This window comes from Megalobrama amblycephala, linkage group LG23, assembly GCF_018812025.1.
Source record: "Megalobrama amblycephala isolate DHTTF-2021 linkage group LG23, ASM1881202v1, whole genome shotgun sequence".
Lineage (NCBI taxonomy): Eukaryota > Metazoa > Chordata > Actinopteri > Cypriniformes > Xenocyprididae > Megalobrama > Megalobrama amblycephala.
The window spans coordinates 27,160,591-27,183,306 of record NC_063066.1 but is presented as its reverse complement, the minus strand read 5'-3'; the positions used below and the strand labels follow the sequence as shown (position 1 = coordinate 27,183,306).

General features: G+C 37.8%; 1 protein-coding gene across 4 annotated transcripts in view; it reads right to left on the bottom strand.

Annotated features, from left to right (window-relative positions):
* Positions 1-607: 607 nt before the first annotated feature.
* pdlim7 (PDZ and LIM domain 7) overlaps positions 608-22,716 on the bottom strand; it is a 49,393-nt gene continuing 27,284 nt past the window's right edge. For 3 of the 4 annotated variants that reach the window (XM_048176247.1, XM_048176249.1, XM_048176248.1), the window contains exons 6-11: positions 10,647-10,708; positions 9,957-10,194; positions 9,348-9,528; positions 7,870-7,990; positions 5,546-5,661; positions 608-2,501 (exon numbers count right to left, since the gene is read on the bottom strand). In XM_048176247.1, coding sequence (XP_048032204.1) covers positions 2,415-2,501; positions 5,546-5,661; positions 7,870-7,990; positions 9,348-9,528; positions 9,957-10,194; positions 10,647-10,708 — 805 coding nt within the window. In that variant the 3' untranslated portion in view covers positions 608-2,414. Of the gene's footprint in view, positions 2,502-5,545; positions 5,662-7,869; positions 7,991-9,347; positions 9,529-9,956; positions 10,195-10,646; positions 10,709-15,899; positions 15,937-18,840; positions 18,996-20,427; positions 20,467-22,716 lie in introns of all 4 variants that reach the window. The other variant, XM_048176250.1, reaches the window with a different exon arrangement.

Below are 22,716 nucleotides of genomic sequence, written 5' to 3'. Positions count from 1 at the left end.
TCATTCATGGCTTTTTTCTGTGTAAATGAATGTGTGAGTGTGCTATTTCTTTCCACTGAGTTTCTTTTTGAACTGAAAACCGTAGAATTGTGTACCTGTGAATGTTCTTCAATTCAATTTCTTAATTCAATGTTCCTTGCCTTTCTGCAAGTCAGAATGCTGTATTTATTACATGCCACAGCGCTTATGCAATTGTAAAATTCTTTTCTATTATTATTCTTTTTTTCTTTTGGTAAAGTTACTTTTCATTTTTCTTGTCGATGTAAATTGTCGTCGATGATTTTGTGGTAATAGGAAGCCCTCTTCTGCAGAAGGTTTTCTGTACTTTTTGGACAATGATATGGATTTGTGGGTAGAATTTTGGAAATTCGTTTCTAAGTGCTTTCAAGTATTTACTTGGCCTTATGTATATATCTCTCTATGAAATTTCAGAAAAGGTATGTATAGTAATTGAACCTAAAATGGATGTAAATAAATTATATATTGTTAAAAGAGGAGTGGAGTGATTTGTGCTAGCGCCACCTACAGTTCCGGAGCCTTTGGAATTCAAATACATGCAGAAAACCCAAAGTCCACTGGTATTCATATAAGTCAGCACACAGCAACATGACTGCAGGTGATTTATTGACTAAGTGTCTCTAGCACAATTTCTTTATAAATGATTTGCATCATCTGACATAGAAACCTCTATAATATGCACAACAATACAGCAGTTTGACACACACAATAGTTAAAGGCTGCAAAGCTATAAAAAGGCACTTGATAGTTGATACATAACACATTGTCAATACAAAAAAAAAAGTACAAAAATTGAGCTGTTGGCTCAAATATATATAGAGAGAGAGCTTTCAAAGAGCAGGATATTGGAGTGTTGCATTTCTTCCGATTATGGCGCAAGAGATCGCGATAAGTGAATGATGTTCCGGGCAGCATCTGGTATGTAGTCTCTGAAGAAGAGCCATTATGCTTGGAGGGTGAGGTACTGCCCAAATGCCATAAGATTAAGGACACATTGGTGATATCCATAATCCACTAGCAACACAGCAAGCAAATACGAACAAACGCTCTAAGTGACCATATGAGATCGCATGATCCAATTGCGCCAATACAAACCCTTTTTATGGTATCACGGGCCTTCCCTTAATTAGAACTAGCTGTCTGATTAGAACAGATGAATGTGGCATATTTAGTATTGAAGTCATGTAGAGACCATTGGTTGGGTCAGGATGAAACGCATGCAATCAGTGCTAATGTATTTCAGTGTAGCTGCCAGGGGCGTTTTATTCCTCTGTGGTTTGCCATTACCTTAAGTACCCTGGCACAGCAAATCAGGCAGAGCAAAAAAGTAGGCTGCACAGCATCTAGAGGATTGAGGGGCCACTTTAAGATCCTGTCTGAGTAGATCACATGCTCAATGCTTTAGCCTACAAAATGGATTGTATGTATCGGAGTGTGACTAGATTGCTTCACTCATTGCATGGGAACTGCTTTGTCCTTATTTGAGACAAAAGAGAGGACAGAACTTTGGATGATGTATACATCCGAGTGCAGATGAGATGGATGAATCTCATAAAAAAAAAAACATGGTCACAATTTAAACACTAAACAGGAGGGCCTCTGTGACAATATTTTCATGATAATCACATTCCCTTTATTTTTTTAATGGTGATTTTCATTGAAAAATGACTATTAAAATCAGCCTAAAGGCAGTACAAATACTATCATGATGTATAAACACTACTTTATTTATTTATTGCATTACAGTAGGACAAGTAGGGAAAATGTGCTCAACTGTCATGAAAATAAAGTCATAAAAATGTTAATATTCTTACAAATGGCTTAATTTTTTTTAAGCCATAATAAAAGGGGTGAAATATGACCAGTTCTTGTGAGATTCACTCCAGATGCCAAATTGATGAATACTGATAATAAACAAACCAGTTACATCTAAAAAGTGAAAGTGAGCCATTTAAGTAAAAACGTACAATATCTTTGGATTTTTGAAGCATCATGAATACTGCAGGTGTACTTTTGGAGGTGGAGGAGGATGAGGAGGGACAGCTAAGATACTTTGCCTTGTTATCCATTCTGGCATTGGTGGTTCGAACAGTTCATAAGCTGTTTTTCCAGTTGAATGACTGGCATCGTAACACAGCAAAAGTGAGGCCAGTCTGTCGGCTTACTGTAGCAAGCTACCGAAAATTCAGATCTGTGCTTTGCTGAATGACACATACTTAGTAAATGCTGATCGAAGCGGGCTATAACAGCCGGTGAAAGCCAGCGGAGCTACTATATCCATCACTCTGTCAGTCAGCCATATGTTACAGGCTTCAAGTAAAGTACTTGGTCTTGTTTGGCATAGCTGTAGACCCCCCAGTCTCCGTTCCGGCCCCTCCTCGAAGAACAGCAGAGCCTCACAGCGGAGAGAAAGCGTGGCTTTTACACAGTGGCTTGTCCTTCTTTGAATAGAACGTCTTCCCCTCTAGATTGATTTGACAGATCTGAGGAGATGAAAAATGAGGATTAAACAGCGGAAGTCAATCATGGAGCTAATGCAAAGGGACTATTCCACAGGGCTATTCTATAGCTGTGATTCATGATTTGCTAATTTCTAGAAGCCAATAATATTAGGGGGAGAAGTGTTTGAATTATCTTCATTTTGGGAGCAGTAAGTCAGTTTGGGGTCAGTAAGATTTCTTTTTAAGAAACTAATACTTTTATTCAGCATTAAGGATGCATTAAATTGATAAAAAAAAGACACTTAAGACATTTATAATGTTACTACAGATTTCTATTTCAAATAAATGCTTTTCTTTTGAAATTTCCATTCAAAGATGTTTAAAAAAATAAGAAGTACAACTGTTTTTAAAGGGGTGAAGAACTGAAGAATCAAATTTTCCTTGAGCTTTTGACATATAAGAGGTCATCATGCAATAAGAATATCCTGTAAGTTTCAGAGATGAAAACTTCCTTGTTAGTCCAATAAAATCTTTAATTGACATCAGACCCAGCAAACGACAGGATTTACAAAGTGAGGATCTATGACGTCAAAGGGCAGCAAGCACCGCCTAAGCAGAAGATCATCAACGCCTACTTCATCACTGTCTGTTTAGCCCCGCCCACCGATTAAGCGCATGACATGCAATAGAATAGGTAGTCTAAGTAACATAGACCTACCCAGTGCTAAGCTACCAAGCAATAAACATGCCGTTGAGGATTACAAAATATTGTGCAGTGCCTGGACTCGACAGTAATGCAACAACATGTAAGCAACTGTGTTAATTCTAATGCCTGATCTGATATGTAATGATTCATGTACAGTCAAATGTTCTTTGTGTGTCAGTAAATCAAACCTGTGACTAAACGTCAACTTGCGTTGTTTCTCTTAGTAGGATGAAAATAATCTGTAATTTAACGGTGATTAAATTATATAAAGAAAGCGATCAAAGAAAGCTCCCTTTGCAATCGTTGAAGCAAGTTTATTGTGACTAACGCGCAAAACTCCCATTTTATTCAACGAATCTCTTAGTTATATCACGTTTGCACTGTTAGTGAAGATGAAAGCATTTGTTAGTGTGTAGAAATTAAGTTGCAATGACGAGATCATTGCTTTCATGCGCTCAACATGTCTGTGATCAGCTACACAGTGTTCATCTCTGCAACCTTTAATGCATGATCTAAATATAATGCAACACTTTTCACGATTAGTTAACCTTTACTATTAACTGTAATAGTAAAAACGTGCTAAAAGAGAGAGTAATACTTGGCTATTTCAAATGGAAAGATGTTAGCCAATCACAGTAGTGGGTGTTTACACTGAAGTCTCACAGCAGACACGCCCCTTAAAACAGAGCGTTCAAACCAGAGAGCTAAAATCAGGGTAGGAAAAATTCCTTTTTTATATATAAATTATGACAATTTTGGATGTAAAAAGCATACTAATATTATAAGTGCACCCCAGGAAACATTATAAAACAATAAAACAATGCAGTTCATGACCCCTTTAACAGTGATTTAATAAGCAATGTTTCTTGAGCATCAAATCAGCATATTAGAATGATTTCTGAAAGATCACATTACACTGAAGGCTGGAGTAATGATGTTGAAGTCAGTGCACATCAAAATGAAAGTAATTGCTATCAGACACAGACTGTCAAGCTATCAAAGAACCACATTTTTGGACACCACCTTGCCCGGGGATGTGATTTTCCAGCCTGAAAAGTATGACCCATGAGAATTGCGTAAACCAGAGTGGCTGGTTACTGTATGATGATTGAAATCGACTGAAACCGACACTATTAACATTTTCAAAGTGTCAAATATGAGTCGCGTTGAAACTGTGATATTCGCCAGTTGCCCCGTTAAAGGATTAGTCCACTTTCAAATTAAAATTTCCTGATGATTTACTCACCACCTTGTCCCAGACGAGGAATAAGGGTCTTATCTAGATAAACTATTGCTCATTTTCTAAAAAAAAAAAAAAAAAAAAAAAAAAAAAAGTTTTAACCATAAATGCTCATCTTGAGCTAGCTCTCTTCTTCTTCTCTATTAGAGTTCCAGCAGTGTAGACACTACTGCCCTCCACAGGTCAAAGTTTGAACTAATTGTTAAATACTTGCACTAGAATATTGTATATGACAATTTAGTTCAGACTTTGACCTGTGGAGGGCAGTAATACACTTAGCAGTGTCTACACTGCCAGAATTCTAATAGAGAAGAAGAAGAGAGCTAGTTCAAGATGAGCATTTATGGTTAAAATGTATACCATTTTTATTTTTGTAGAAAATGAGCAATGGTTTCTCTAGATAAGAACCTTATTTCTCGTCTGGGATCGCTGTAAACTGTAATTTTGACCTTCAACCGTTTGGGCTCCATTGAAGTCCACTATAAGGAGAATAATCCTGGAATGTTTTCATCAAAAACTTTTTTTTTTTTTTTAAATCCTTGGATTATTATTTTTTTTTTTTCATCAAAAAATCTTTTCGACTGAAGAAAGAAAGTCTCCCTGCAGTTTACCGTCAAAAATAAAAGCTCAATGGTTTAATGAAGACAACCATAAATTTTTGTGTTGTAATTTTACAGTTGTTTTGTAAAATTATATAAAATAAATTATATAAAATATATATTGTTATAAATAATAACAACAATAATAATTCTATTAATATTTTATTATAACATTATTATGATTATTAAATACTTGATTTTTTTTTTATTTTACAGTACAGTAGTATGTATTATTGCATAGTAAGAGATTTCTTTAGTAATTTAATAACATTAATAATAATAAATAATAATAATAAAAAAGTAAAAATAGTACATTCCTAAAAATCTAAAATGCAAGAGCATCTCCAGTACTTCCATAAGAGAATATAAAGTTCAAATCTTTATTTATCTGAAATATGAATAAGAAAGTGCAAACAGCCACTGTATGAATTTGAGAGAGAAATGTCTGGGTTCACAGTGGCAAATTCTTGATAGTGTTGCGTGGTGCAGAAAGTTTAAGATGGAGTTTCGGGACAGGTCCCAATGCATCAAAATGACTTACGGCACAGACAAAGCAAGTGTCATGCCAGCTGTAGCCCAGCGCCTCAAGGAAACGGTCCCCTGCATCAATCTTGAAGTCACAGCCATGGCATTTGGTACCAAACATCTTTTCGTAGTCTGCAGAGAAAAACAAACCAACCAAAAAGGGCCTATTAAGACAGCGAGGAAGAAATGCTTGGTCAGAGAACAAGTCAAGAAAGAAAGAAAGAAATGTCTTATCGAAAGGAAAAAGAAAAGGGATTACATTTTCTCAGGCCTCACATGCTCAGTGTGTGATAACAGACACTGGTCCAGATTCCTATATGGATTGCCCCAGTTTTACCCATTACGGAAAACTTAAAAGTTGCAGGCTTTACGTCTCGTACGCAAGGTAAGTGGTTTAGAGCACAATCCTTTTAAGGTGCTGAGACTGCAGCTATTTTATCAACACTAGCTTTTTATTTCTAACAGAAACAGCTGCCCACTTGCTGCTGACACAAGACCGAAACTCTTCAAAGCTGTAAAGCACCGGAACTGCAATGCAAGCCAATTTACATAATAAAGACATACACTCCCTTCAGACAGCTTAATGTCTGTTTATGTAAGATTAGGGGCCCAACAAATGTGACAATGTGATTAACTGCACTACATAAATATAAATTAAATATGGAAGGTAGCTGAATTTAGCAACTTTCCACCACTCAGGAAACAAAATGAATGAAAAGCACAGCTTAACCTGGCAAATTTCACTACTTAATTCCGGTTCTCATGTGGGAATGTAGGATTGAATCTGATCTGCAACATTCCCAAAGCCCACATACACCGATCAGGCATAACATTATGACCACATTCCTAATATCGTGTTGGTCCCCCTTTTGCTGTCAAAACAGCCCTGACCCGTCGAGGCATGGACTCCACTAGACCCCTGAAGGTGTGCTGTGGTATCTGGCACCAAGATGTTTGCAGCTTTAAGCCCTGTAAGCTGTGAGGTGGGGCCTCCATGTTTGTTCAGCACATCCCACAGATGCTCGATTGGATTGAGATCTGGGGAATTTGAAGGCCAAGTCAACACCTCAAACTCATTGTTGTGCTCCTCAAACCATTCCTGAGCCATTTTTGCTTTGTGGCAGGGCACATTATCCTGCTGAAAGAGGCCACAGCCACCAGGTTATACCATTTCAATGAAAGGGTGTATATGGTCTGCAACAATGCTTAGGTAGGTGGTACGTGTCAAAGTAACATCCACATGGATGGCAGGACCCAAGGTTTCCCAGCAGAACATTGACCAAAGCATCACACTGCCTCCACCGGCTTGCCTTCTTCCCATAGTGCATCCTGGTGCCATGTGTTCCCCAGGTAAGCGACGCACACGCACCCGGCCATCCACGTGATGTAAAAGAAAACGTGATTCATCAGACTAGTCCTCCTTCTTCCATTGCTCCGTGGTCCAGTTCTGATGTTCACATGCCCACTGTTGGCGCTTTTCGGCAGTGGACAGGGGTCAACATGGGCACCCTGACTGGTCTGCAGCTATGCAGCCCCATACGCTACAAACAGTGATGCACTGTGTATTCTGACACCTTTCTATCAGAACCAGCATTAACTTCTTGAGCAATTTGTGCTGCAGTAGCTCATCTGTTGGGTCGGACCACACGGGACAGCCTTCACTCCTCACGTGCATCAATGAGCCTTGGCCGCCCATGACTCTGTCGCCGGTTCACCACTGTTCCTTCCTTGGACCACGTTTGATAGATACTGACCACTGCAGACTGGGAACACCCCACAAGAGCTTCAGTTTTGGAGATGCTCTGACCCACTCGTCCAGCCATCACAATTTGGCCCTTGTCAAACTCGTTCATATCCTTACGATTGCCCATTTTTCTTGCTTCGAACACATCAACTTTGAGGACAAAATGTTCACTTGCTGCCTAATATATCTTTTTTTGTCAAAACAAAAAATTAAATAAAACAAAAATTCCTTGTTGCATCATAAATGTGTCAAAAAAAAAGTTAATAAATGGCTACAGCACATGCTGACACTTTCAGCTGGTTGCTCATATGGTCAGCATGAGTTTGAATCTGTCTTTAAAAAACACAATATTAATGGTTTCATTGAGCAGCAAAGCACTTTCTACTAATGGCATATTTAAAGTAGATTCTCAAGCATAAAAGTTCTCAGCAAAGCTCCTAATCAATGTGCAGGGCCGGTATGGAGCAGATTTGAAGTCTGAAGTGAAGTGGCAGCATTTGAATGATTAAACACCGCATGAGCCCGCGCTCGGCTCTCGGCAGGGGCTGTCGATAAGATGTGCGCCCGGGCGTGCGAGTAGGGCCGCGGTGGCTCACCTCTCTCACAGTAGGGCTCTCCCTCCTCCATGTAGAAGGCCTGGTTCCTGATGGGCATTTTGCAGGCGGCGCACAGGAAGCACTGTACGTGGTAGGTCATCTTCAGGGCGTGCATGATTTCCTGTGGAGAGGACACAGGGGTGTGAGGGATCTGCGCACATCATCTATGAATTCACACTTCGAAAATCATTCCACTCTCACTTTTAAACTCTCACACACTTTACCCCACTGGCACTGCTCTTCATCATCAGCTTCATGCTATGCAATATGAGTCAATCTAAAACTTTTTTTTGTTGTTTGAGGTCATACTGACATTGTCATAGTATTACATTATATATTTATGTATTGTCATATTTGATAAATTTGTCATTTATTGTTATTGTCAAGCTTACATTGATTTTTTTTTCCCCCCTACAATTGTAATTGTTTTAGGGCTGTCAAACGATTAAATAAAAGTTTGAGTTTGCATAATATGTGTGAGTAATGTGTGTAAATAATATGTATATATAAATACACACAAATTAATGTATATATTTAAGAGAAATATGTTATTTATGTACAAAAAATGTATTTATATATAATATAAATTATATAAAAATATAAATAAATACATATACTTGTAAATATTTCTCAAATATATACATGGATGTGTTTGTATTTATATATACATAATAATTACACACAGGCAAACTCAAAGTTTTTTGCATGCGATTAATCGCGATTAATCGTTTGACAGCCCTAATTTTTGTTTTTTTTGTTTTTTTGGATTAAATCCTGGTAATGCTTAATTTCTGTTAAGCCATTACTATTAAATAATACTTAACAGATCAGTGAATATAAATTTTAAGAATATATGAATTTAACATGTATGAAAACACCTAAAGTCAACATGAAATGCTGTTTGCTACCCATTTTTTAACACTTGGAATAATAAATAAATACATAACGTACAAATGTATTGTGCACAAAAAGATAAGAAATATCTGTAAATATCTGTAAAAGTAAACAGGATCAGAAAGTAAATGGGGTAAAATGATTTTGGCTTTTAACTTTAACTATTAGAATGTATATTACATAATGTAATGCTCTCTCTCTCTCTGTCATTCATTCATTCATTCATTCCTGTGATGGCAAAGCTGAATTTTCAGCATCATTACTCCAGTCTTCAGTTTTATCAATGTTGAAAACAGTTGTGCTGCTTAATTGCTGTGGAAATACTGCTATGATGACTTGAGTTTGTCAAAATGTAAATGTATTTGTCACATTTGATCAATTTCATACATCCTTGCTGAATAAAAGTGTTCTTATTCTTCTTACTGACCCCAACATTTGGAAAGGTAGGGTATATAATTTTTTTTTACCAGTATCCTTAATGATTTTACAAACTATTCCACCACTCTTTGACTCAATCGGTGCAAATTCTATTCTAAAGAACTATATTTGTCTTTGTGTTGCAGAACAGTAGGAAATGCGGTCACCCCAGTGATCTTCTTCTTGCATTTGGCACAGTTGGGCGAGTAACGGTTGTCATAACACTTGGTGCAGTAAATGGATCCTTTTTCCTCAAAGAAGCCCCCCTCGTCCAACACCCTTTTACACTGGCAGCACATGAACTCCTCTGGGTGCCAGGAACGACCAAGCGCCACCACGTAGCGTCCCCTAGAACACAGGCACACAAACACAAAGTCTTACAACTAAAGCCTTTTGCATTGAAGTGAAAGGGTCAGCTGGGGCATTAGCAGCTGGGTTTAGCACTCTTAAGTGTTCAGTGTGCAAAAGCCATTCTAATGGAAATAGTAGGTCAGACGCAGAAACCCACTCCATTCCATATTGATTCTCCACAGCAGAAAGCCCAAGGACATGGCGCTATTTCTGTGCTCGGCGTATTTTAAGAAATATAGCTGCCTTACAAAGTCTGACAACCTTTTTCCCTCCCCATGTCTTGTAAGTAATGACATTTAGCGCATAGTCATCATTGATTTGGAGGTATTTTGGGCTGCCTGCAGCAGTTAGCTCTGGGATTTTAACTGCTAAATTTTAGGCAGTCCTGAATTTTGACCGCGGGGGTAGCAGAGTTCCAGCCGTACCTGATGATCTTGTTGCACGCGGCACATAGAGGCGTACGGCCACTAGTGTCGGCGGGGCTCTGCTGTGCTGCCTGCAGGATGGAGCTGCGGTTCTGCATGGGAGTGGGTTGGACCGGCTGCTTGTGCTGCGTCACCACCGTGCTGGTCTTGTCTGGGTGGTAACGGTCTGCGAAACCCGGGTCCGTCACCCATGGTGGCCTGCAGGCTGGGCCGGAACTCGCTGGTGCTTTAGCTGGTGCTAAACGAAAAAAGGACATCTATTTTTTCAAGCACTTTCTCACTATGGTCCAACAGAGACCTGTTAACAGTGTGTACATTTATGGGCTGCTATTAAAACGAGTGCAATTGTAGTCTAAAATGGCTTGCTTTTATCCAGAGACCAACCTATAACACAAAGATATCCATCGAGATGCAGCCAACACCATGAGAGGAAAGCAATAAGGGCGGCTCATGGTTTAATTCAGCTTATATAAACTGCATCTCAGGACAGTGATAATTGAGTCATATTATCATCTTTGACAATAAACACATCAGAGACCCTTATGTCTTACTTTTCCCATTAACAGCAGGCCTGTCTGAGCCGGCCAGACCGCTCAGCGAGTTGAGTCCTCGCTGTGGGAGCGACTCTGGGCCGCGAGTTAGTGTGTACTGTGAGAGTCAATCTATTCTGTCTGTTCTGAGAGTACTTACCTTGAACTTCATCAGGTTTGTCTGCTGGCTTGGACTTGGTAGGACAGGGAGTTACTCCGTGACTGTAGAAAGAAAATTTCCCTTCAGAACACAGGCCATAATAAAACAGCTTTAGCCAGAGCCAATGAAAATGTTATTAAGCTACGTGACCTCTGGCATCTACATCCAGAATGGAAAGTACACTCCTGAACAAAGTGAAAAGATTAAAACATTATAGACATGATATATAAATTAAAGCACAGGATGGGCGTTTTCGGCTTTAATTGTGAAAAAAAAAAAAATCTTCATCTTTATTTATATTATTATTAGCCTTTTATTATTATTTGCCATCATCAAAGTGACAACATATTTAGACTAGTAGACCTTTTTGACTCCATGGCCCCCTTTTTAAAAGTCACTTAAAAAATTAGATTTATTAAAAAAGGGTTTCATAATTCCAGAAGTTTGAAAAGCTGAATGTTCTCAGGGACCTCACAGTTTTCCACAGTTTCATATTTTTATTTTTATTGTTATAAACAAAATTTAATAACAAAATGTACTACAGCTTCGCATAACAAAACAATGTGGGTATTTTTTTTTAAAAAGAATATACATTTTTGTACAAGATTTTATTCATTTATATGACTTTTCCAAGACTAGAAATAACTTAGGCTACCTCATATATCCAGGTTTTCTAAGAAAAATCTTGGGGCCTCCCTAGAAAAAGAGCAGAAGCCCTGGTCCCCTGGTTGAGATTTAAACTGATTTAGACTATGTGTGGTTTTAGCTTATAGGTTTACTCTAAAAATGTCAGTTGTAGCATTTATGAGCTTTTCATCGTACATCATCTGAATGAAATGAATAAACATATCCAGATCCTGTACTTCATCTATGATCACACTGGAATAACAGTCATGTGCTTTCCAGATGTGTGCATGCGGTTTTATGTTTGCGATTATGTGTGTATGTCATTCCTCATGTTTGCCGCTTTCTCAAATGAATTAATGTCCTGAAGTTCCCAAGGAGTAAACATATCATTCATCTATACAGAGTCAGCCAAACAAGTCTGTCTTGTGTTTTCATTGCCAAACACTGTTTTAAAATGACACCAGTTGGATAAAGCGAGATAACGAATGATTAAATTTCTAGCCGAAAAATCTGAGAGAATCGATGCATACTGATTCCAAATAATGTCTAATTAATCTCTTATTTGCACACACGCACACACACACACACACACACACACACGTTTGTTTTGCTATCAAAGTGAGGACATTTCATAGGCGTAATGGTTTTTATACTCTATATAAACTGTACATTTTATCCCCTTACACTACCCCTACTAAACCTACTTATCACAGAAAACATTCTGCATTTTTAATAAAACATTGTTTAGTATGTTTTTAAAGCTATTTTAAATACGAGGACTCATGAAATTTCCTCATATGTCATGTTTACGTCGTAATACCAGTGTAATACCAATGTCATTATACAAATTTGTGTCCTCATAAATCACAAAAACGCACGCACACACACACTCACTCTCTCTCACACACACACTCACAAACAAAACATTTCAGTTCTTTTCCAAACCCTATGAGCTGCCCATCTAGGCAATATTTTTAGGCACCATAGGCACAAGCACAACAGGAAGTCTGTTCAAAACAGTAAGTAACAAAATTACACTCGTTTCTCATTTGGTTTTGGCTAAAATCTAAGATAGAATTGCCAATCCCACAATGCATTGCACTGAATTTTATCTAGAAGGCTACAATTTAATGAAATAAAAACAATTCCATCTAGTTAAAAAAATACAGTATTTTTTGTCATGATTTGAGCATTTAAAAACTAAACTTATGAAGACAGTTGTCATATTTCATTGGTGATTTCATATATAAAATTTAATCGTAAGCTTGGTGAACAGCTTTGGGGAATCTGACGTTTCCCCATTCAAAGGGATAGGAGCTGTACTTGCATGACTGAAATAGCTGCCCCGAAATGCGTTTCAAAGATGGCCGCCAAATGAAATTACTTGATTTAAAGGTGCAGTAAGCAAGCAAAAAACTATGTTGATATTTGAAATCCCCAAAACAAACACTCCCCTACCCAAGTGTATATGCCCCTACTGCTGATTGGCTACAAGTGTGTATGTTTGTTTTTTTTGTGCTCGGTAGAGGTCTGCTACACAGGTTCAGGTTAAGGTTTCGTGAATAGCTTCAAGTTTGGGGTCTAAAAAAAAAAAAAAGCCGTGTAAATAGCTCAGCGGTTATGTGCAGTGTGGGTCTTACTAACCTGTCTGGCTGGGTCAGGTCAAACGATCTCAGGTACGGGCCGGGTTCGGGCCTCAGTTTAAAGCCTGTGCAGACCTCTAGTGCTCTAGTGCTCTGATCCACTTTTAACAGCGTTTCTCAGAAATTGCTTGCTGCACCTTTAAAGGGATTTCGGTAATACTTGTACTAAGAATATTGCGTTGTTAGCTTAAAGGGATAGTTCACCCAAAAATGAAAATTTGATGTTTATCTTTGATGTGTCGTCACGAGCCGCAGGGTTTAATTTGGATTTGTCTGTCGTGTTTTATTTACTCTTATAGTCCAAGTTCCCGTTGACTTGCATTATACCACTGACAGACGGCAGCGGTTGCAGTTAAAAATCATCATTTGTGTTCTACTGAAGAAACAAAGACACCTACATCTTGGATACGCTGGGGGTAAGCAGATAAACATCAACTTTTCATTTTTGGGTGAACTATCCCTTTAACTAGCCAGCAAAGCTAATATTTTAACGTTTCAATCTATTTGACCCTGCTGAAAAAAAGCAAAATAAATCAGCCTAAGTTGGTCTGGGGTGATTTAAATGACATAAATATAAGGGGTCAGTTAATCTTTCCTCTCACTTCTTTAAAATACTAAGGAACAGCCATGTATAAAATGCAGAAGAAGGTACAAGCAGAGGTTGAAGAAAATAAAGGAGGACAGCAGAAAGTTTCACAGTGTTTTATGTACTCAGAGACATGAGTCAACAGATTTTTTTCTTATTGGATACAGAACCAGAGGAAGAGCGATCAGATGACATCATAATAGTGAATTATGCTAAATTACAGTCAGAAAAAAAAAAAGAATGAAATATAAAGGAGAAAGAAAGAAAAATCCCAAGGGGGCTACACAACAATCAGAAAGACAGAAAGAGCAATAGGAACAGTCCTGTGATGGATAACTCCTCTGAACAACCACAAAAATCATAATAACAATAAATTAACATGATTATCAGTTTGTAGAAACGATACCACTTGAAAGAGACTATGTCACACCAACAGCATTCAGATATTCCTAATGGGAACTTGACTGTAGGGCTCAGTTTGTGTGGTTTTTCCGACTATGCCTGCATTTCTTCTCACGTTTGTTTTTGCTATTTTTAACTTGTATTTTTTTCACATTTTTTTTTTTTATTAACTTGAACTCTTGATAAACCCCCTCCCCCCTTTTTTTGTCCTGGTATAGCTGGGGTCGGTGTTCACCCATAGCTGGCACGCGGTATTGCGTTTGTATCTAGTGCGGCCGTATCTCAGCCACCTCGGCCTTCTGATACCCGGGAGGCAGAGCGTTCAGGACTTGATGTTGAGGGCACGGGCGGATCTCTCGTGATGCCAGTCTCTCAGCCTGGCATAGCGGGGACTCTGAATCTCAGTGAGGAACTTTTCCCTGCCATTCAGTGAACGACAGAGAACAGGAAATTAGGAGAGCGGTGAGAAAACAGAAGGAAAGAAAGACATGCCGGCACATACAGAAAGACAAAAGAAGGGAATGAAAATAAGGTTGAGAAAGCAACAGAAAGACAAATCAGAAAGGAATAAAGAAAGTTTAAAGGGATAGTTCACCCAGAAATGAAAATTCTGTCATCATTTACTCACCCTCAAGTTGTTCCAAACCTGTATGAATTATTCTGCTGTACACAAAAGAAGATATTTTGAAGAATATGAGGAACCAAACAGTTGATGGACCCCATTGACTTCAATAGTATGAAAAAATAAAAAAATACTATGGAAGTCAATGGGGTCCATCAACTGTTTGATTACTAAAATTCTTCAAAATATCTTCTTTTCTGTTCAGCATAAGAAAGAAATTAATACAGGTTTGGAACAACTTGAGTAAATGATGACAGAATTTTCATTTTTGGGTGAACTATCCCTTTAAAAGATGCAACATATGCAAGCAGGGAGGAATTCAGAAAAAGAAAAAAAAAGTGTATCTGTAAATAACCAGGCCCCGACAGAATCTGCACACTTTTTGCACATTTCCTGTCTCGAATTTAATGGAAAACCTGCTAAATGGATTGAGCTACACGCTTATTTTCGGTTGAAGACACAATCAAATAAGCCAAATGTTTTGAGGGCATTTACATACAAGAAAGAGAGTTCTGACAGACAGCAATGCACAAGACTCTTTTTTTTTTTTTTTTTTTTTTAAGGGTGTGGAAATTATTTGGTTTGAAAAGAGTATTTCTGAAAGCAGAACTGGGTTGTGTCCCAATTTCCATACTTTCATATAAGCACATTCTGTAGGTATTAGTGCTGTTGAAATCATTTTAATATGCTGATTTTGTGCTCAAATAGCAAATATTATCAACAGTTGTGCTACTTAATATTCTTGTGTAAACAGTGATACATTTTTTTCAGGATTCTTCAAAAATTTGAAATAGAAATGTTTTGTGATATCATCAACGTCTTTACTGTCACATTCGACCAATTTAATGCATCTTTCCTGAGTAGGAGTATTAATTTCCTTAAAACATACTGACTCCATACTATTGAAGGGTAGTGTACTTGAAAAGACTTTTTAAATCTAACAATGACTCGGCTCCTGTGGCTTTATGGGATAGCAAGGTTTCTGCTGTGTTAGGGAACACCACTTTCATAAACCCTTGCATTTGTCCTCGACATGATCCACCTTTCCCATCAAAAATCAATGAATTTGAATTGCTATCTGACACGGTGTAAACTACATCTATAAAACTGTATTTTATACATGACAGGCATTTATATCTGTGGGCACGATTCTGTGTGGGTCTGATTATAAGGCATACAGCACTCTGTGTATGAATTTAAACTGCAAATGCACAGATCAGACAAGGGCTTATAATGCGGATCAAAGCATATTTTCAGCGTTTCTCCGCAGAGAGCTGAACACCGTGATCTCTTAATGAGGGTAGTAAAAGGTCAGAGCCAGCGATTTAATGCTTCAAACTGCACTTCATTAGCAAGTTCACACAGTTCTTTACCTGGACCTTTTCATGTTCTCATCATCCGGGTCCTGCACTGAGGGAAGCAGGAGAGATACCAATCAGACCAACCATTACACACACAAAACCATTAAGACACACACACAAAAAAAAAATCCACTGCCGAGGTCTGCACAATGCTACAAAACACTTGAGGATTGCTGCTTTAAAAGGAATTACCTATCACCTTTTAACATGAGTCTCAATCCTGTGAGATGTACAGGTACGGTACGGCAACAATGGTTGACTGCACCGCTCTTTCCTACCACTTACACAAGAGCAAAATCACAGCCACTCAGGCTTTAGATCGCATAAAGGAGCAAATCTCCGCCATAACCCTTTAAGCTATAGATAGACGACATTTTCCACTTCTTTATGATCTTACTCTCAATATCAGATCAGCGGGTGGGTCCTCTAGGACATGCTGTCATGCCCTCCTACACTAAGATTAGTCCCTGCCACCAAGTAAAGAAGGGATTTAGGAGAGAGTTTTCTTTTGTTTTGTTTTTTTTTTTAACTTAGGAACAGGGCTGGGAGGTACAACTGTATTGTGCACTGGGTGTGTTGAAATTAATCGTTTCTACGATGCATTGCGATGCGGACGTGGGCGATTCTGCATCGATGCAGTAATACAGACCATAATCGATTATAGCCTACTGACGTTTCTCTGACATCATTCATCGCATACGCGCTTCTCGCAGTAGCGTAAAATTGTGGAGGCGAAACAAAAAAGTGACTAATAAAAAATGACCCACTATTTTACCATTTACATCATATGAGCGTGTGCTTGTGTGTGAGAACGCGTGCGTGCACGTGTGAGTGCGAGCGAGCATGTGCATGCATTAGTGTAACTTAAGTGCAGTACTTGACAGTTGTTTGCACCTTTAGCATTTACTAGTTGTTTATTAGTTCTAACCTCCTTTCATGCTGTGTTTAGACTTAAAGGGTTAGTTCAACCAAAAATGAAAATTCTGTCATTAATTACCCTCATGTCGTTCCACACCCCTAAGACCTTCGTTCATCTTCAGAACACAAATTAAGATATTTTTGATAAAATCTGATGACTCAGTGAGGACCTCCATTGACAGCAAGAAAATTAACACTTTTAAAGCCCAGAAAGCTACTAAATACAGATTTAAAACAGTTCATGTGACTACAGTGGTTCAACCTTAATGTTATGAAGCGACAAGAATACTTTTTGTGCTCCAAAAAAACTAAATAATGACTTTATTACAGTATCTAGTGATGGGCGATTTCAAAACACTGTTTCATGAAGCTTCAAAGCTTTATGAATCTTTTGCTTCGAATCAGTGGTTCGGAGAACGTATCAAACTGCCAAAGTCACGCCCCCCCAGTGGTGAACCATTGAAATTTCAAAACACTTGTCACGTAATGAAGCCTCGTTTACTGAAATCAAGTGACTTTGGCGCTCCGAATCACTGATTCGAAACAAAAGACTCGTAAAGCTTCATGAAGCATTGTTTTGAAATTGCCCATCACTAGATATTGTCATAAAGTCGTTATTTTGTTTTTTTTGGCACACAAAAAGTATTCTCGTTGCTTCATAACATTAAAGGTGCTAAAGAGGATCTTTTCGTCGACTGAGAAACCAAAAGAGTTTTTGAAATGAGCGCATGCATAAGAACAACCCCCCTCCTTCACAGCTCATTTCGAGGGAACGCCTCCCAAAACTCATGCACGAGTATTGGAACACGAGTGTTTACCACCGGCATTCGCTGTGTCGTGTTAGTGGATTCATTATGTCGGACTCACCGCAGGTAACTCATAATCTGCAGTTGTTACTCCTGTCTCTTGACAAAAACATTGCATGCGGCGCCTGTGGAGTGTGGAAAGTTACTGGAGCGCGCAGCCGTGCTCGTCTCTCACAAGGAACGTCACGGCAGTGATTGACAAGCCAGAGGGCCAATCCGCGCACGTCTTTCACAAGGAACGTAATGGCAGTGATTGACAAGCCAGAGGGCCAATCGTTTACGTGATGATCGTGTAAACGATTGGCTGATGTTTTTAAGGCCCTACCTCATGCACAGATGATGTATATTAATATTATTCCTTTCAGTGCACCTAATAAATAGTCTTTTATAAGTTAGTAAAGACAGTTTCAAGTAATATTGCAAAAATGTATAAAAAACAAAACATCCTCTTTAGCACCTTTAAGGTTGAACCACTGTAGTCACATTAACTTTTTTAAATACGTGTTTAGTAGCTTTCTGGGCACTGAAAGTGTTAATCATCTTGCTGGCAATGCAGGTCTCACTGAGCCATTGGATTTTATCAAAAATTTCTTAATTTGTGCTCTGAAGATAAACGAAGGTCTTACGGGTGTGGAACGGCATTAAAGTTTTGATATTTGCTACATTCAGGAAGTGTATTTTCTTGGAGTAGATAAAAAAAAAGGAAGTTCATATATCCGATTGCTTGTATTCAGACGAAAATGTAGCCATGTGAACTAATATTGAAAACTGAGAACGCATCGCATCGTGATGTATTGTGGAATCGAATCGTGAGACCAGTGACGATTCACACCCCTATTGTGCATCACAGTATATACACAGTGCAATAAAAAAAAAAAAATAGATAAAAATGGACGCAAAGTAGAAAAATAAAGACTACTTTGACAGCTTCATTAATTTATAATTGAGTAGTTTTAGCATTTCAATGAGATGGTTGGATCTCGTGATATACCATGGCATGAAGAGTTGTATATCATGATTAAAGATTGTGGTCATAACTCCCACCCCTACTTAGGAATGTCTTTTTCCACATTACTTCACAAAATACTGACTCCCTGAGAAATGATCTTTCCAAAGAATCCCACTGACACAAATGAGCTTAGATGCTGAAAAGCTCAAATGAGAAACACAACTGCTCTGAGAGGAGTCTACGGCGTTGACAGGCTGTGGTCTGAATGTGTCTGACTTACTGAAGTCAGTGCCTGTGAGCTGGGCCAGAATTCGGAAAGAGCGAGACTGGGTGGTGCCGGTGCGCGGCTGCCAATCCTCCGTATCCTCGATCAGTCTCTTCTTACTGCGATCGTTGGGGATGAAGCAGGCCGTGTTTTCCACCCGCAGACCGTGCCTGGAGACATGAGCCCTACGTGACCTTTTCATTCACCACAGCAGCACAGCACACCACAGAAAATCCGCAAATGGCTTCACATAATGCGTGCAGCACAAGAAGAGACGACTAGAACAAACACAGCGAGGGAACGTGCTGTACATGAAGATCCAAAAAAAAAAAAAATCTTTTTTTTTTTGCTGTTTTTTTTTTTTTTTTTTTTTCTGGGGTGCATGAATTCCCTTCCCTTAAACCAAAGTTTCTGACAAAATAGAGTAGTTAATACAGTTATTGTTACTACAACACCAAGTTACAACAAACCTATTAGAGTAACTATATTTTATATATATATATATTATATTAACTATATAGCACCAGGGTTTTCAACCAGGGGTCCCTTAAAGTATAACAGTTCACCCAAAAATGAAAATTCTGCCATCAAATACGCACTCTCACGTTGTTCCAAACCCATAAGACTTATGTTCATTTTCCAAACACAATGTTTATATTGTGAATAAAAGTCTAAATAAAATCTGTTCATCATATTAAGCGATTGTGTCTCTTCAGAAGTCATGGATTAAAACGTCTCGATTCATATGGATTTATTTTACATTTATCTCTTAATTAATGTTTTGAAGCGTCAGAGTTTTAGGTGAACAGAATTTCAATGGAGGTACAGAAATCTCTCCAATTTCATTAAAATATCTTCATTTTGTGTTTTGAGAAATTATGACAATTTTCATTATTGGGTGAACCCTTTTTGATGGGGGTCAATGGAGAAGATCAGCTATAGATTTTTTAAAAATGTATTTATTTTATTTAACAATTAATGTTTATTTTATAATTTGTATTATTAATAGTAATTCATTTTAATATTTTATTTTAATATTTTGTATTAATTTATTATTAATTTGAATTAATTTCGTAATGTTAATAGTGCTTCATAGTGCTTACACTATAGAAGCGTCTACTAAACGCAAGTGTCTTAATGAAAGTTGTTCAAAATATTATTAACCAGTTTATTATTTAATTACATAATGTGGTGTTAATATTATGAAAGTTATAAAAAAAAAAATACTGGAGACTGTGGGTTAGCTGAGAGTCTGGTGGGACGGTTTATAATGGTTGAAAGCCCTGTTTTTCACACATCAGTTTCATAACTACATGCACACAAAATAATAAATCAAAACACCCACGAAATGTGATTTTAGTTCAGGCTCCACATCATTGCTTCATGCTCTAATGAAGTCACTCAGAGAGTGCACGACTACATTTGCTAATAGTTTCAAATGACCCAGCTAAAGTGCCGTGTTTCAATACAGTTCAACTACTGAGTGAAAAAGCAATGAAACATGGTCTGATGTCGTCAAAAGCAAGAGTTTATTAGTGAGGTCAGCGGCAGGTCTACGTTCTTTCAGCTAGTGCATTAGAGCCACAAGCATTCAGCACTTACTTCCCCTCAGGGTACAACTCCTCATAGAAGGCTTCTCCTCTAATGAACGGGAGAGTGAAGGAAGACAGAAAAAAAACAGGATGGAGGAAAAAAAGGAAAAGGAGCACAAATAACAATAGAGAGGAAGAGTGGGAGCAGAACAACAAAGAACACAACAGTGTCCATTAAAGCAGGCTGACGTTAGGCCGAGTGAATGGAGGCTGTCCGCTGATCTCCACCACCGTGCTCGGAAATATCAACACTAGAATAAAGCTGTACATTTACAATCCCTTAGTGAATAATTACAGAGCGAGACGACAGCTTATGTGAGAAATCTGCCTTCTCCTAAAGCCAATACTGCAACAACGCAGGCTTGGGAAAAGGGAAAGAAATTAAATTTAGGGGAAAAAATATGTGAAAACAGAGAGAGGCAGAGCCACAGGGCTGGGATTTGATAGCCAAAAACAATAATTGCACACATTTCTCAGAGCAGGAGGGAAATAAGGAAAGGCATTACTAACTTGTCAAGAACTTCCATCTGTGGAATGACAAAGGAGATAAAAAAAAAAAAAAAAAAAAGAGAAGGAGACAAAAAATTGTTTAGAAATAAATCACACAGAAACACAGAGCAGAATAAACAGCATTTAGAAAGACATGCGGAGAAAAATAAAGCAAATTGTGGGTTTCTAGTGGTGTAAAGAATCACAGCGTGCTTTAAGTAACACAACAGAAAACTTGAAAACATGAGCTGTACCTTCTATTAAATTAGTTAAAAGATTCTGTTCTAAGTATAAAATGTGCATTTATTATTAAAAATATTCCTGACCTTTAGCCAAACATGACAACCACTAGATCTAACTGACACTGTATCTGGCTTTATACCATAAAACCAACATTACCCTAAACGCATGTTCCTAAAATTCGGACCAAAGATTTATGATTTTTCCAGTCGTTTGTGACAACTCCATAAAATGATTTTATAGAGATTTCAATTTCTAGCCAATGAATCATTAAGTATTTTTAAGCTGAGCAAGTAAAAAAACATCTATCATTATATTAAAAAAAAATTATGGAAAAGTTGATTTACAATTTTAATAACTTACTCAACTTTCTATGCCTGAGAATTTTAATAATACTACAAACAGTACTACAAGAAAAATACAGTCAAACCAAAAATTATTCAGACACTAGATATTTTTTTTTTTTTTATATTTTTTACTAGTGGGTGCAGGACACTATAGTTCTTTTATGTAAGTGAGGATAGCAAAATAAAGTAAACTGTGACATATTATACCCAAAAATTCTTCATACAGTGGACTACCAGTAAAATTAATAATAATTTGGGACCAAAATTATTCAGACACTTTGACCTGACCATGTTTTGTTTAAAGGTGCCCTAGATTCAAAAATTGAATTTACCTCGGCATAGTTGAATAACAAGAGTTCAGTACATGGAAATGACATACAGTGAGTCTCAAACTCCATTGTTTCCTCCTTCTTATATAAATCTCATTTGTTTAAAAGACCTCCGAAGAACAGGCGAATCTCAACATAACACAGACTGTTACGTAACAGTCGGGGTGTACGCCCCCAATATTTGCATATGCCAGCCCATGTTCCCAACATTATGAAAGGCATTAGACAAGGGCAGAACGTCTGGATCTGTGCAGAGCTGAATCAACAGACTAGGTAAGCAAGCAAGAACAATAGCAAAAAATGGCAGATGGAGCAATAATAACTGACATGATTCACGATAACATGATATTTTTAGTGATATTTGTAAATTGTCTTTCTAAATGTTTCGTTAGCATGTTGCTAATGTACTGTTAAATGTGTTTAAAGTTACCATCGTTTCTTACTGTATTCACGGAGACAAGAGCCGTCGCTATTTTCATTTTTAAACACTTGCAGTCTGTATAATTCATAAACACAACTTCATTCTTTATAAATCTCTCCAACAGTGTAGCATTAGCCGTTAGCCACGGAACATAGCCTCAAACTCATTCAGAATCAATGTAAACATCAAAATAAACACTGTACTTACGCGATTAGACATGCTGCAGTTTTTATCAGCTGTTTGAACTTTTTTTTATGTTGTTTAAGGCAAGCGCAAGCTCTTGGGGCATGGAGCACGAGATTTAAAGGGCCACACACCCTGAATCGGCTCATTTTTGTAATTATGCCCCAAAATAGGCAGTTAAAAAAATGAATTTAAAAAAAATCTATGGGGTATTTTGAGCTGAAACTTCACAGACACATTCAGGGGACACCTTAGACTTATATTACATCTTTTAAAAAAAAGTTCTAGGG